The sequence below is a fragment of the Leptidea sinapis genome, chromosome 7 (assembly GCF_905404315.1).
Source record: "Leptidea sinapis chromosome 7, ilLepSina1.1, whole genome shotgun sequence".
Classification (NCBI taxonomy): Eukaryota; Metazoa; Arthropoda; class Insecta; order Lepidoptera; family Pieridae; genus Leptidea; species Leptidea sinapis.
This window is the reverse complement of record NC_066271.1, coordinates 12,683,061-12,699,054: the sequence shown is the minus strand read 5'-3', so window position 1 is coordinate 12,699,054 and position 15,994 is coordinate 12,683,061. Positions and strand designations below refer to the sequence as shown.

Sequence of the window (15,994 nt, the reverse complement as noted above, 5' to 3'; positions counted from 1 at the left end):
TCGTGACATGCTAACTCTTAGTAGCTACTTATCGCGCTTCATTAAAGGCATTAAATATCTTAAGAAACTGAACAAATATAAGATAGGAGTAGTGTTTGAACGACCCAATTTGGCTAATACATTTCTAGACACCAGGACATTTTTAAGGGTACAAAATATTAAGGCGTCCATCCCAGCTGGTGGCACTAAATTGTCTGGAGTGATTTCCTGCGTACCCATTGATATGTCCAACAAAAAAAATTTCAAATCTTTGTCAAGTACAAAAAAAAATATTTCTGTTCGGCGTATAATGAAAAAAACAAATCCGATTGTGGTTTTATATTACAACCTACACAGGCAGTCATTATTACTTTTGCGTCATCTACTTCACTCCCAGATTACGTTCACTTAAAGATGTGGCGTCTACCAGTGCGACCTTATGTGCCGCCTGTTAAGCAGTGTTTCCGATGCCTTAGGTTTGACCACTTGGCTAAATTCTGTAAGAATGCTCAGCGTTGCTCAATCTGCACTGAAAATCATTCATATAAAGAATGTACTATACCTATTGACAAAGCAGTATGTGTGCTCTGTAAAGGTAACCATCTTGCAGTATCAGGTCAATGCCCTATAAAACAAAAAAAGATATTGGATAGTAAAAATAAAAGTAAAACACCATTATCAGATTTATTTAAACATCCAACAAACTTTCCATCACTCAATAAGACAGAGAACACACAAGACATCATTAATTTAATTTTATCCAATCCAGCAGCAATGAACCTAATCACAGAATCAATAATAAAAGTCATTACACTAAATAAAACACAGAATCAAAGCATTAGCTCACACGCAATTAGTTCAGCTATTAAAGATACCATAGAAATTAAAAATAAAGTGTCACATTCAACTGTCACAAACTTAACATAGTACAGTGGACTGCTCAAAGTCTGTTGAGTAACAGACTTGAGCTTCAAAACCTACTTTATGAGCAGGACCTACACATAGCACTTATATCAGAAACTTGGCTTAAACCAAATATACAGTTTTCTATCAGAGGTTATACAATACTAATACTAACTACGGTTAAAATATACTGTAGCAATTTTTGTTAGAAGTGGCATTTATTTTCAAAAGTTAGAAACATTTTCTGATAACTCCTTGCAAAATGTAGCAATCAAAATTAAATACAAACAAAAAGACATCTCAATTGTTAGCTTTTATAGTCCTGGCAACAGTGTACCTAACTTTGACAAATCTAAACTTAATAGACTGTTGCATAGTATTCCAAAACCACTAATAATTGCTGGTGATTTTAATGCTCACCATACCATTTGGGGTTGTAATAGAACCAATTCTAGAGGTAGAGACATTATGGATGTAATGGACGATAATGACTTAAAGCTCTTAAATAATGATCAACCAACTACAGTGGGTACTAATTCTTGGAGACCAAATGGACTAGATCTAACAATAGTATCATCTTCATTATTCCTGTGCTATGAATGGTAAGTTCATCAGGACTCTTTGGGCAGCTATCACTTGCCTACAATCACAAAATTTTCCATGGTAGTGTCAGAAACTGAATCTTCTTCAATTCCATCCAACATTCCTCCACACAGTAATCTGAAAATAGTAAATTGGGACCAATATGAGAACTTAGTAAATGACTTGTTAAAACAATTTGATATAAATAATTGTAATCTACAGAAGTCTTACAATAACTTCTGTTCCATTATTCTTAGAGCGGTAGAAAATTCAGTACCTAAAACCACCTACCACTGTAACAATATTACTAATCTATCTAAAAGAAAGCGACAACTTCCCTGATGGAATGGGCAATGTACTAAAGTGGTAGAAGATTGCAAACAGGCTTATCTGTTATTCAAATCAAATTGCAATATCCAAAACTACATTCATTTTAAGCAAGCTCAAGCAAAGAAAAAATGTATATTAAGACTTGAACGTCGTAAATACTGGACAGATTTTTGCTCCACCATAAATAGGTTAACACCAATGAAACAGATTTGGACAAAAATGAGGAAATTTAAGAACTTATAAGAATATAAGTTATATAATAAATAAAATATTTTACACCACAATTTGTCGGTTACGTCTGGGACATTCATTTAGGATCGCTGTTTTAGATTCTCCAACTTGTCAATTCTGTAATTTATCCATCCAAACTCTTGATCACATTTTCTTTGACTTTCCCCAATATAATCTTCAAAGATTTACATTGATAGACTGCCTCTTGGATATTTATAAGAATGCTGAAGACATCCCGCGCTCACTTCAGCAGTTATTGAAAACTTATGACTGCTTCGTGCCGCTTTACAAATTTATAGTTTCAACGGTAGGCGAAATTTGAATATACGGCTTGGCTTTTGACACAATCCCTTACACAGACTTAAAACATATTCGTCCATAAATTATTATTGGACTTGCGTTTATAATGTAAATTTTAATGTATAAATGTAAATATTATATTTGTAGTTATACCTTAAATTAGTTTCATACTATCTTATAATTATATTCAACTAATATTCATCATTATTACTTATAATTCATGTATAATATATTTGTTATAACGTATATGAGATTTATATTTTAGTATTATATCATAAAAATTATTAAAAATAAGGGGCTAAGCTTGATCTTCATTGGAACAAGAATATTATCAATAAAAGACTTGGCTTCGGCATTTCATGCGAACCTATATGTTTATGAAGAAAATGAAACATGAAGAACACGATATACTACTTTTATGGGAAATTGTACTATTTATGTTTGAAGATGAAGATTATATAAATACTTAGCTTGACTTTGAACAAGCTGTGTAACGTGAAGAATAGAAAAATTAAAATTAAGACTTGGCTGTATGGGCTTTTGACCCCTTTGCCTGTCCAGATGGACGAACAGAACCAAAAAAAAAGACTGTAGTTTGTAAAATTGTAAATCAAATCTATATCTTAAAATTTGAATTTTGCAATAATAATGGTTGTTTTACCTACTCCAATATGATTTAAATGAAAAAAACAACAAAATGCGCTGGAACGAAAATGTTACTGTGGACTTTGTCAAAGTTTACTTGAAAAATGAATGCCTATGGAAACCGAATCACCCAGATTACAAGTGCAGGGTTCGTAGGATACAAGCATACGAAGATATAGCTGCTGACTTTAAAGCATCTACAAATATATTATTAACAATACCTGAAATCAAAATGAAAATAAAGAATCTCAGGTCAACATACATGCAGGAGGTTCATAAAATTTTACAAAAGTCTACTCCAAAATATATTTACGTGCCATCTCTTGTATGGTTTGAGGAAATGGATAAATGTTTAAAGAATATTATTTCCGTAAATCGTGTAACCTCAAACCAAACTATGTTAGCCAACAATATTATGGTTAGTAACCAAATTTTTATTGCATTGAGTGCTGCATGCATGGTTTGCAACCATTAAACCACAGTCCTAACAACAAAGAACTCACTAGATTGTTAAAGAGAAATACTCCTTTTAACCTTCATAGCTCAGCCTACTTCTATTCAATGTAAACAATACAATCTCAAAGCATTTTTTAAATACATATAATTAAATAAATTTATTACTCCATAATATATGCAGTATTTCATATTAGTGAGCTAGATTCATTCCATACCTTTATTTTGCCATCATTTACTATATTATGTGTACAAGTCTAATATCATTTTTTGCATGCATATTTTGGGCATTTTTTGTAGCATATAATCTGGTCTCTAGTAATTACCATAGACACAAATATGACATTTTATTAAATGGTTGTGTAATAACAATATCACCACCCCAAATAGGTAATAATAGAATCTAATTGCTTGTATACATAATATTATGTTTATTCATTATTAATAGTTAATTTATATAGTCTTACTTTATTTAGAAGAAGCAGACCAAATCATTTTACTTAATTGAAATGGAATCATGAACTCGACTATTAAAACACCTTTGTATAGCAAAGATCTATCTTAAACACTTTAAAATCTTATATATCTTTTAGCCAGAGGAAACTTCTGAAGTAGATTCATCATGCAACATTTGGGGGGATCAGGCTGATGACAGTTTTTATGAAGAAAACCCAGACCCATTGGTGCCCCAGCCAGATGAAGGGTTCCAGCCTAAATTAGAAGAAAGCAGCCCAGAGAAGTCACCAGTACCACATAAAAAATTGAAAAAGAAAAAACACAAATTTAGACAGTTACCACCAGAAAAGAAATATGAATCATTTACAAATGAAGATGAGTTTGATATATTTGGGAAATATATTGCCTCTCAGTTAAGAACAATGCATCTTCAGAAGGCTTTACGCTTAAAACTTGAGATTCATAGCATAGTTAATGATGCCAGAATATCAGATATGAGTGATTAAGTGAATGTATTTATATATTCTGTAGATAATATGTGTGTAGAAACATGTTTCAGTGTGATTAGTAGGATTAATTTAAAATTATGTTAATGTGCAAGTATAAATCATTTTAATAATCTGGTTAACCTGGCCAGACATTTTTGCAGGTCCATGAGATGGATGATAATCTATATATATAAAAATGAATTGCTGTTCGTTAGTCTCGCTAAAACTCGAGAACGGCTGGACCGATTTGGCTAATTTTGATCTTGAATTATTTGTGGAAGTCCAGAGAAGGTTTATAAAGATTTATTTCCATATTCTTTTCCCTACAAACACATCATATCATACAGAAATCATAAACAGAGTGGGCCCTAGAGTTGAGTGAGAGATGTGGTTACATACAGAGCAAGATAGACAGTGCCAACATGGCAAATGTGAATAATAATCAATACATGTCAATGAGGATCTAATTAAACTTGTTTGAAATCAATATAACTATGTGAAGTCTTATATTCAGGCCCACTGAATTTAGTCATTTAGTCATGATTTGAGTGATCACAATTAACTGAGAACTCTTACACTACGGCCACAGCTTGTATTATATTTACTCTCAAAATGTCAAGAGATTTCAGTTCAGTTGCCATCTGGAAGGAAAGGCCTCTAAAAGAGTTGATTGTGCTCAATAGATTACTTGAAGTCACCATCTTCGACTAGAAAAAGTGCACCTCTAGGATTCTGCCCAGTACCAGTTCCTTCCATTTGACCACATACAAACAAGAGTGGCATAAATCATCAAATTGCTTAGAGTCGGCTCTCCCTGCTTGTACGGCAAATGTGAGTGGGAGTTTTCTGAAGAATTTTCTGATTGTTACATGTTTCCTCAAAGGGGCCGTTCATAAAATACGTTCGCATACAGGGGGGGGGGGGGGTTGGGTATACGGGGTATATATAACGTGACGTTCGCCGTTATTATTTTTTGACATAGCGCAAGCTCTGTGGCGTGACTCTAGCGGCGTTGCGATCCGTCACAACTGGTTTCTTTGTTTTTCCAATACTTAAGAGAGTAACGTTTCCACATACCCTGCACTCTCGATTCAGTAACAAATGAAAATACTGTTTCTCATGTATTTATTATTATTTTATTCCTTCATTCGCGAACTAATATAGACGCTTTTTTCATCTCTATTGAATACTCTTCAGTTAATTACTTTATTGCCGAAATATTTTTAATTTTCAGAATTTGTGTACTATCATTTAGAATTTATCATACTCAGCAGGGGGGGGTCTTAGCTTTTGTGACGAAATATTTCTAGGGGGGTCACAGAAAGTGTGACACAGCGTGACAATAAGGGGGGAGGGGGTCAAAAAAAGCTGATTTAGTGTGACGTATTTTATGAACGGCCCCAAATTTACTGTGTGAGCACTTTGTTCAATATCTGCTGGCTACAGTGTTGGCAAATGCATTGTATTGCAGATGTCAAAAGATGGTGGCTTTTTTTTCACTTTAAGGCACCCTTTAGTATAAGAAATATTTCTTGAAATACTGAAATTATAACTTGTATCAAACCAGGATGCATTTAGTATGTTTATATTACTGTAATTTAATTAGGTATTACAATTATGCATAGATCTTATCAAATAATGTTTTTGTATTTAAGTCAAGAGTTAATATACTTCTGCAATATAATTATTATCATTAAAACTGAGTCATTAGATTTATTACGTTTTTAGTTTAATTCTGGCTTATTGTGATCTTAAACAGATACATTTGTGTTGATTGTTATGGCAGAAAAAGCAATAAGAGCTAGTAAAATTATAGCACTGCATGGAGATGGATGTAGCCAATGCTATGTCTCACAGCAGTTAAACGTGAGTCGTTCAACCGTCAAAAAAACCTGGACTTGATACCAAGAGACAAGTTCGCTTAGAGACGTAAGGTTTCTGGAGAAACATACGCAACCATGCGACGATGCCTTTTTATCGACTCGGGCGCACAGGGACCACCAATGCAGTTACATAAACCTTGAAAGGACAAGGAGCACTAGTTAGCCTATGGACTACAACTTATAGTCGCTGATATACTTTCTCAACGACCAGCGTGGGCCCAGAAGTTACTCCGTGAGTACCGACTTGCTCTATTGAGGTTCGCTAGAAATTGCCTATCGTGGACTAGGTTTATAATTGGAGTAGCGTACTCTTCTCTGTTGAGGCTCGAATTTGTATGAATTGTAAGGACCAACGTCGGCGAATGTTACGAAGACCAGGGGAGTGCTATGCCGACCTGTTTTGTAGAGATTACAAAACAGCGTTTCCAGGATGTTCAAACTATATACTCATTGATAATAAATATTCAGTCGTTTATTTTAATGAGATACTAAAAATATTAATATCATCCATAGCCAATTACTTAAAGGTGCAGGTGTTTTATGAAGTAAAACGAATATAGGCGCGTCTTGAGGGTAACTCAAATTTATATCTGACGTCTGTCAGTGTGAGTTTATCAATGTGCCGGAGTCATTGATAAATTCACAATTTTAATCTATGAATTGATACCGCGTATCGATAAGTGAAGCGTCTGCCCTGAGCACTCCGGTAACGGGTAATTTATGGCACCCTGTGTACCGAGTATTTGATATTATTAAAAACCCCATGGAGAATCAAATCAAAATCACTTTATTCATGTAGGTCACGGAGATGTCACTTATGAATGTCAAAATTTTTTTTTTTTTCATATAGAATCTACCTACTTCGTAAAGGGTTGAGCTAATGAGAAGATGTAGCAAAAAAGTCACTGCCATTCTTTTAAATCAAGATTTACATTTTCATCGTTTCAATTACAATATAATATGTACAGTGATTCAACAAACATACACAAATGTCAAATATTCAATGCCTTACACGAGTAAGCCAAAAAATTAAATGTAAATTAACACACAACAAACGGTTTTGAAGACAGTAGCTGCATCATCCACACACACCATAAATAATTAAAGGTATTCTGAGAGCATTTTATAATAACGTAAAATAAAGTAAATATAGCCTTAAAGAATTATTATAGGGAAACGTGCACTGAGGTATACTACTGTGACGTCACCCTCATGCGTAAGCATCATATTAATCATTTATAATTCTCCTGTGACAATGTTTTTTCTCCCCCTACATGGGTGAATTGTATGCCCAGGCAATGATGGAGTGAACCCATATCTCGTAACTCAAAAACTTTTTGCAGTTTTGATTTGACTTCTCGTAACAACATTTCTGATTTATATGCTAGTATTAAGTCATCCACATAAATGTTTGCAAACAGCTTTTCTCCTCCTTTTTCTAATATATACAAGCAAGGATCCGCTGAAGAATTCTTAAATCCGATTTCCAACAATTTCTCATGTAACTTCAAGAACCATTGTCTTCCTGCTTGTTTCAAACCATATATGGCTTTGTTTAGTTGACATATTCCATTATTTTTATATCTAAAAGCATTTCTTTTGCTTTTTTAATCAACTCTATGTCTTTTCCATGTGTAATTATGTATTTTAAATATTTATCCAGATTTTTCGGCTTCTTCATATAAATTTGTTCATCTAAATCGCCGTTTAAAAATGCAGTACACACGTCTAGTTGGATGGATAACTTAAATTTATTTTCAATTGCATGTGCAATAAGTATTCTAAGAGTACTCATTTTTGCAACAGGTGCAAATGTTTCAGTGTAATCAATTCCTTCTTTCTGATTAAACCCACGCGCCACAAGTCGTGCTTTTCGTCTATCTATTTCTCCCATTGCATTATATTTATATTTTAAAATCATTTTATTATCAATAAAATTTTTGCTTTCGTTCCTGTGTACAATTTTCATACTATTATATTTAAGATGAGATTCAATCTCGCTTATTATTGCATCTTCCCATTCATCCATGTTCTCGTCTATTTCACAGAGGAATGATTGTTCAGCATCCATCTCATAATCTTGATGCCATGCTGGTGGTTTTCTCTGTCTTTTATCAGTAGAACTAGTCAGATCTATTTCATCTGTTTCTGTATTTGCGTCAACAAATATTTCATCATTGTTCAATTCCTGGTCAGTTTCATCAATTTCATGTTCTTTCAAATCTTTATTATCTGCTACATTTTCTTTTTCAGGAGAAAATATAATTTCTATTTCCTTTTTATTAACTACATCTTGTTTTTGTTCTCCTTTGATCTCGTTTTCATACATTTTGTCCAGTATTTTGACATCTCTGCTAATCATTACCTGGTCTGTTTTTGGGTTGAAAATCCGGTATGCCTTGTGATTTTCCGAATATCCTACAAAAATTCCAGGTGTCGCTCTGGCTTCAAATTTTCCATTTTTCTTTCCATTTTTATGTACAAACGCCTTGGTTCCGAATATGTGAAAATGTCTTACTGACGGAACTCTCTTTACCCATTTTTCAAATGGAGTCGCGTTACCAATACTTGTGCAAGGACTACGGTTTGCCAAGTAGTTAGCTGTATTAATAGCTTCAGCCCAAAAAACTTCTTTCATATTGGCGTCTATCAACATACATCTAGCTTTATCAAGCAATGTCCTATTTTTTCTTTCTGCTAAGCCATTCTGTTCTGGCGTGTATGGTGCGGAGTCTCCTTTTGATGCCATTCTCCTTCAAATATTTGTCAAAATTATTATTAATATATTCTGTCCCATTGTCACTTTGTAAGCATACTATCTTCTTTTTGGAAAAGTTTTCAGCCTCATTTTTGAATTCCTTAAATTTTGATAGAGTTTCATCCTTAGTTTTCATTGTATATACTCTTGTATATCTTGAATAATCATCTGTAAATGTGATGAAGTATTTGGAACCCCCTTTCGATGGCTGCCTCATGGGACCACATACATCAGTATGCACAATTTCTAATCTTTCATTTGTACGTTGCTCATTTTTAGGTGCATTAAACGGTAGTTTTGTTGCTTTGCCTTTAGCACAGACTTCACAGTCTTTAACTGTGTCACTTTTATTGAATTCTAAGCCTTCCATAAGTTTCTTATCAAGTGCTATTCTCATTTGTCCTTCATTTAGATGTGCTAACTTTCTATGCCATTGCTGCATTTTGCTTGCTTCGCAGTAATTAGCTTTCTCTTCTATGTTTTCTTTAACGTAGTACAAACCGTCTGAATGTCTCTCTGCTTTTAACAGAATTTTATTGTTTCGCATCACGGTAGCATTTTTTTGTTTAAATAAAACTGTTCCACCTTTGTCTGTTATTTTTCCAACTGACATTAGATTTGTAGTCAGTGATGGTACGTACAAGGCTTCAGTTAGTTTCAGATTTGGTATTTTATAGGTGTAAAGATTTGCCGGACCTTGTCCTTCGATTTGTGCAAGACAGTTTTCTGATGCTAACCTTAACGTTTTGTTATCAGCTTTGTCCATATTAATGAATCTTTTCAATTCATGACTCATATGTGACGTACATCCGCTGTCAAGACACCATTTCTTAATTTTTTCTTTAATATCAGACGTATTTAGGCATGTTTCTTCTAAGCAACATAGACTTGCATTATTTTTATTAACTCGGTCCACTTTTGACCAGCATTCATGAGCTTTGTGTCCTTTCTTTTTGCATTTAAAACATTTAACAATAAAGTTTTTATTTTTGCCACGTTGTCTACTGTACAGCGCCTCTTGTTCAGAGTTTTGTTCACTTGTACTAGCTACATTTTTTCTTGCCTCAGCTTCTTCAATTATCTTTATTTTCAAGTTGTCTGGATCTGGTAGATCATCCCTGGATTCTATTGCAATTCTAAAATTTTCAAAAGATTGAGGTAAGCTGTAAAGCATCATAATACTAAGAAGATCTTTATTAATTGGTATGTCCATATCTGCTAGTTTATCGACGATATCCATAAATTTATTCAAGTGATTGACAATATTATCACCATCTTTCATCTTCTTCAATATCAACTCTTTTAATAGGCTTGCTTTTCTTGCAGGACCTTTGCTATAATAAATGCTTTCTAGCGTATCCCAGATATCTTTACTTGTTTGACAATTTTTAACTTGTTTTAATTCGCCCGGTGATATTATGAGAAATATATAGCTCGGCTAATGCTAACTCATCTTTTTCCATATAGTCATTCAATGCATCACCTTCTCGCGTTGGTCTCTTAATTTTATTTGAAACATAGCTCCAAAGGCCAAGTTTTAATAGTACGGCTTTTGCATGGATCCTCCATGTATCGTAGTTTTCTCTTTTCAATTGTTCTATGTGCACGTGATTACTCATTTTTCTCTTTTATATTCCCGTTTCTGGGCCCATAACCTGTTATATGAGATAGAGCAGAGTATCAGCAGTCGACTATGAGCAAATCAGTGCATTCACCATTATTTAATATAAGAAAACAACTTTATAAATGAATTACAACCTTTTATAACCATGACAACGTAATAACTGCTTTGTAGTCATAGTAGCCAAAAGTCACTAATTTCTTCTTCTATGAGTAAGACCTCTATGATAGTCTGTGGCCACCCTAATATAATGCATTTTGACGGACACTTTTTCATATACACAGATGATTCTCCTTGCCTCTACCCTCTCATACATCCGGTATGCTCCTGTCTAACCGTGCCTATCCTAGTCTTTGTATGTTTTACTTTTATGTTATTATTTCTTCTAAGTTCTATCACATGTGTTTTCTAACAATTTACCAGGTCATAAAATCCCAAACAAAAAAAAAAATCTAACAATTTGCTTACATTTTGTTGTTTTTACTTTGATGAACTTAGCCAATTTGATTTTGAACGTTGTCCTATTTAAGTATTTATATAGGACATATTTTGTAAGTTAAAAAGATTATGCGTTGGGGGGAAAAGGATACTCATGCATTCGTCAAAATATACTTGGCCCAAGAATGCCTATGGAATCCAAAGGATTTCTATTTTAGAAGTAAACCAGATAGACACACTGCGCGCAAACAAATCATATCACAGTTTAGTTTACAAACTGGAATATTACTAACAGAGGACGAAGTTAAAGCAAAAATTAGAAGCTTGTGTTCGACTTACTGTCAAGAAAAGAAAAAAATTGAGTCACGTTCTCGTCCTGATTATGAGTTTAGACCAAAAATAAAGTGGTTTTATGATTTCCACAAATGTTTTAGCAAACGGAATCTTCAGGTAATATTTTTCTATTGTTTGTTTCTCTTGATGGCCATTTTCGGACATGTTTAAGCACCTTATTGAATGATATAAATAAAATAAAAGGTATTTATTTCAGGCATAATAAAACCCATAGTTACAAAAAATTTTGGACACTGTAAAGGGGTGCCAAGTTAAAAGTAAAATTAGACTAACTAAAACTATATAAATATTGCACAGATTTGTGCAGTCATTTTTTGTTCTTGTCCATGTGAACAGAGATCCAGTGCTTAAACACTGGATTCCTGATGTCGTCAGTGACAGCCACGAGTTGTCGGAACATTGCAGTCTCCGCTAAAAAGAGGCAACGCGAGACCGAATAATGGCGAAAAAGTCGGGGACCCCAGCATCTGCGAACGTGCCTGACGCGCTGCAGCACCGCGGGAGCCGCATAAGAGCCCGGAACGCATCATTGTACTGGACTCTTATTCTGCTCATAGCTTTCTGAGAAAACGTTACCCACAGCTGGAAGGTGTACATGCCTAAACAGTATGCCTTGAATAATCTGGTTTTTACATCCTTGCTGCATTTTGCAAATCGTCGAGCGAGCATGTTGCCTCTGACTGCAAAGGCCCTCCGCTCGCGCTCAATGTCATCATCGTCATACAACCGTTCCGTCAACAAATGTCCTAGGTACCTGAACTGCTTAACTACACCAACCACCGTGCCATACAAAAACACACTCGGCACTCTCTCCGGAGGCTGTCTTGCCTTAAACACCATCATTTCAGTTTTAGAAACGTTGTATTTCAGTCCGTGCGCATTTCCATAATGCTTACAGACCGAAAGCAGCTTTCTCAACCCCTTGATCGAGGGGCTGCGGAGCACCATGTTATCCTCATAGCTTAGGTTATTCACGCAAATATTCCCTATATGGCAGCCGATCTTGGTGCTCCTCAATCACCCCATTGACATAAAGATTAAACAGATCCGGAGAAGTCACCCCCCACTGCCGAAATCCACCCCTAGCCTATAATTGCTAGAAGTTGCGTCACCCCATTTTACACAGTTATATATTATATAATTAATGCTTAGCATAAGTACTATTATACATATTTTGCTTAGTTAAAATGAACATGTAACTCATATGTTTTATTGTTTCTTCTGGTATACATCACTTCCTCAGCCATATACATATAAAGTACAGTAAAAGATATTTAATATGATGAAATAAAGTAAAGAGACACCATAATAGTTGCTTAGATAATTTATATGTCGAAATAGTCTCTTGCTGTTAGACAACAGATTAAAACAGGCCAGGTTTAATACTTTAGTGTTTGTGACAAAATCCATCTTACACTCCGAATTTGTATGACACTGTGTTTATGTGTGTATATTGCTCAAAATAGAGGTTAACTCTATACTCAATTTTTTTGATGTTTTCACAGCTGTCATAGCCTTTCTAGACGTATAAATGATCTAAGCATATTTGAGTACCATAAACAAAACATTCATTCAACATAATCTATTTTAGAAGTCACAATCCAAACTTGATGGAGCAGAACATTCAGACGACTCAAATTCCAAATCCTGGGGAGAAAATGATCAATCAGATGATCAAAGAAATTTGAGCTCACAAAGTGACGAATATTTATGTATCCTTAAACCTGAGCCAGAGCAAGAAGCTATTATTGCCAATGAAGATAATACTGTGTATAGATCAAAGAGACGGAAATATGAACACAGATCAAATGAAGAAAACAATAACAGTAGAAACAGGAAAGATGAGTTTGATGTTTATGGTGAATATGTTGCAGCCCAGTTACGGACAATGGAATTAAAAAAGGCCCTGAGATTACAACTTGAAATACAAGAAATGATAAGTGAATCTCGATTATCAGACTTAAATCAATAAGTTTATAGTTCAATTTTATTTACAATTTTCAACATAAGTGCACTAATTTTAAGTAATATGTAAAGGATGTAGTTATTATTATTATATTGATTATTTACTGTTAATTTATTATTATAAACAAATAAAATCTTTTTTTATTCATTCTTAACATCAAATGATTGTGGCCCAGATGACAGCAATGATAATGCACAGATAAAATATGTAGCATCTGATTTAGAAATAAAATCCAAACCTTTCAAACATGTGCATTTTATTTTGGCACAGACTAAATACAATTTCTTATTGTTTGGAAGAGTGAAATGGAAATTCATTTTAGATGGTGTAGCACACATTCAGTGCTGAATCACAACAGCTGTGGTTTATCATCCATTGTTGTGGTGTGTTGTTTATGCAAGTGTTGCATTTACAAAAAAATCGAGGTACTGTAGAGGCTTTTTTGACCTATATTTTATTAAGAAGTGAATTCACGCATATTAGTGTGCTTGGAAAATAAATGATAACTAAGAAATTGCGATTTATTACAAATACCTACACAGATTAATAAGATTCTTAAATTTTAGGAAAGAATATAATTAAACAAAATGATTATTTTTTCTTTATTTTTATTTTTCCCTTACCGAAGGGTTCCCATTTTTCTTTTCCTATTATTTTAATTTTTGCGCAATACTGCCGCGACAGCCTTTTAAGTCCTAAAGAGTAAAAACAATAAGTATATCCCGCTAAGAATGTTTTAACTAATAAATTTCGACACGGCAACACTGATTTTTCAAATCTACCAAATATTTTTATATGATCTTTTAAATTAGTCCAAACTTTATCAAGAGTAAAAAGAATAATGTGTGTAAGTAACATGTTTTCACATAAAATATTTCGATGTGGTAGCACTATTACTTTCAAAAGTACCAAAGAAGTACCTCTTAAATCTATCAATGTAAGAAATATAATAAAACCTAATATTATACCTAATCTGATGTTTTTTCATTCCACAAAATACCTACTTTGCTTTAGTTTTTTCAGCATAGCCCATAGAGTAATTGTTATTCTAGCTACTTCCAATAATAATTCAAATTGATTGAATTGGCCTCAAAATTTATTATTTAGTTCTAACAACTGATTTCATATTGGCATTTTTACAGGAGCACACGGTCTAAGCCCGATTGCAAAAATACCATCCGGCCTGCTCGACTTCCTGACATGCAACGAAAACAGAGCTCGCCGAACAGTTTTCTATCTGAACTGTAGTTAGGTATCTACTTCAGGCATAGAGATCTGACACCGTGGGATAGTCGGCGGTGTTTTTCCTTTGTCGTCAAGAGTAGATTTGCAGGCAAAAAGAGCGCACAGAAGATCGGCTTCCTCTTTTGCCTTATGAGCCAGGTTGTCATTCCTCATGTGCAACGGAGGCAGGGACGGCTGGTTGAAGTTACTAAGAGCAGCTTACGACCACGACCAGAACTTGCGTGTGTCATTCGGGTAACTGGAAGCTTTCCAGTTTTGACAACTTGCTTCGATTTCGCACGGGCGATTTGCCGCTTAAAGAATCTGGAGGCTACGTTATATTTCCACTTTCGATCCTTTGAGCCCAGCGCCGCAACCCAAGTTCGATACGCCTGTTTTCTGCAGTCGGATGCTGCTTTAACTGACGCATCGAACTAGGGCTGTGATCTACCACCGATCGGTACTACACAGCTTGGCATAAAAATATTAATGCCCTGTAGTATCACATCGGCTACTGCAACCACGCAGGCACTGGTTCGCTGGTGGTCTGCGACGTGGGCGTTGGATAGGCACTACACTCCTAACCAGGTAATGTTCCAAGAGGGGCGTCGACAGAGACCTGGTAACTATCTGGATGTTTAGACGGCATGTGGCTGTCCGCATTCGGGAGCCGCGTTGGCGAATCAACCAATTGGGACAGACCATACGCCAATGCAAAATTATGCACAGATCGCCCTGCGTACCTGCCTTTAGTACGTGAGATCCAAGCCATTCGGCATTGTGCCCGTTGAAATCACCCAAGACTACGATTTCAGCGGATGAGATCTGTGCAAGCACATCGTGAATTGCCGCTTGAACGCAGCCCATGAGATGATCCGTTTCTGCGTTAACACTATGGAACACTAGACATACGCATAGATGCGGACGGGTTCCTTAAAAATCTACACCACTCACAATTGCCTCAAATACTCAATCAAAAGCAGATATCCTCCCTAACGTACACACATACCATGGCATGTGACAAAAAATTATGCTCAATTTTGTAACCACGGGGTCTCAAGGTGGTGGTGGACGGCGTTTAAATTGGAGTGGATTCCCTTGATATTGTAAAAGTCCACATTTCAATTTTAAGCCCTTTTTATGGCCCGGAGTAAGTTCTCTAGTCGGTGTTACTAACTGGTTATAACATTATTAAAACTACGTCGAAAACATTCGAACTTTTAATGACGCTATTTTATTTTAAAAGATAACCCGAGTATCATTTTATTTTTTCTTAAACCAAATAGTGATCAGTGCGATCTGTCATTTGGATTGGATCACTTAAAAAATATATTTTTTCGATCTTTTTTCATGTTGGGGCAAAAATATCACTTGGAATACTTT

The 15,994-nt window shown here is 34.8% G+C and overlaps 2 protein-coding genes across 2 annotated transcripts; both read left to right on the top strand.

Moving 5' to 3' along the window:
• The first annotated feature begins 2,907 nt into the window (after nt 1–2,907).
• On the top strand, nt 2,908–4,502 carry LOC126965476 (uncharacterized). Its single transcript, XM_050809107.1, has 2 exons — nt 2,908–3,388; nt 4,017–4,502. The coding sequence occupies exons 1-2, from the start codon at nt 3,023–3,025 to the stop codon at nt 4,383–4,385; spliced, it is 735 nt and encodes a 244-aa protein (XP_050665064.1). The 5' UTR covers nt 2,908–3,022; the 3' UTR covers nt 4,386–4,502.
• Nucleotides 4,503–11,004: 6,502 nt separating this feature from the next.
• On the top strand, nt 11,005–13,633 carry LOC126965477 (uncharacterized). Its single transcript, XM_050809108.1, has 2 exons — nt 11,005–11,517; nt 13,013–13,633. The coding sequence occupies exons 1-2, from the start codon at nt 11,197–11,199 to the stop codon at nt 13,391–13,393; spliced, it is 702 nt and encodes a 233-aa protein (XP_050665065.1). The 5' UTR covers nt 11,005–11,196; the 3' UTR covers nt 13,394–13,633.
• Nucleotides 13,634–15,994: the final 2,361 nt, after the last annotated feature.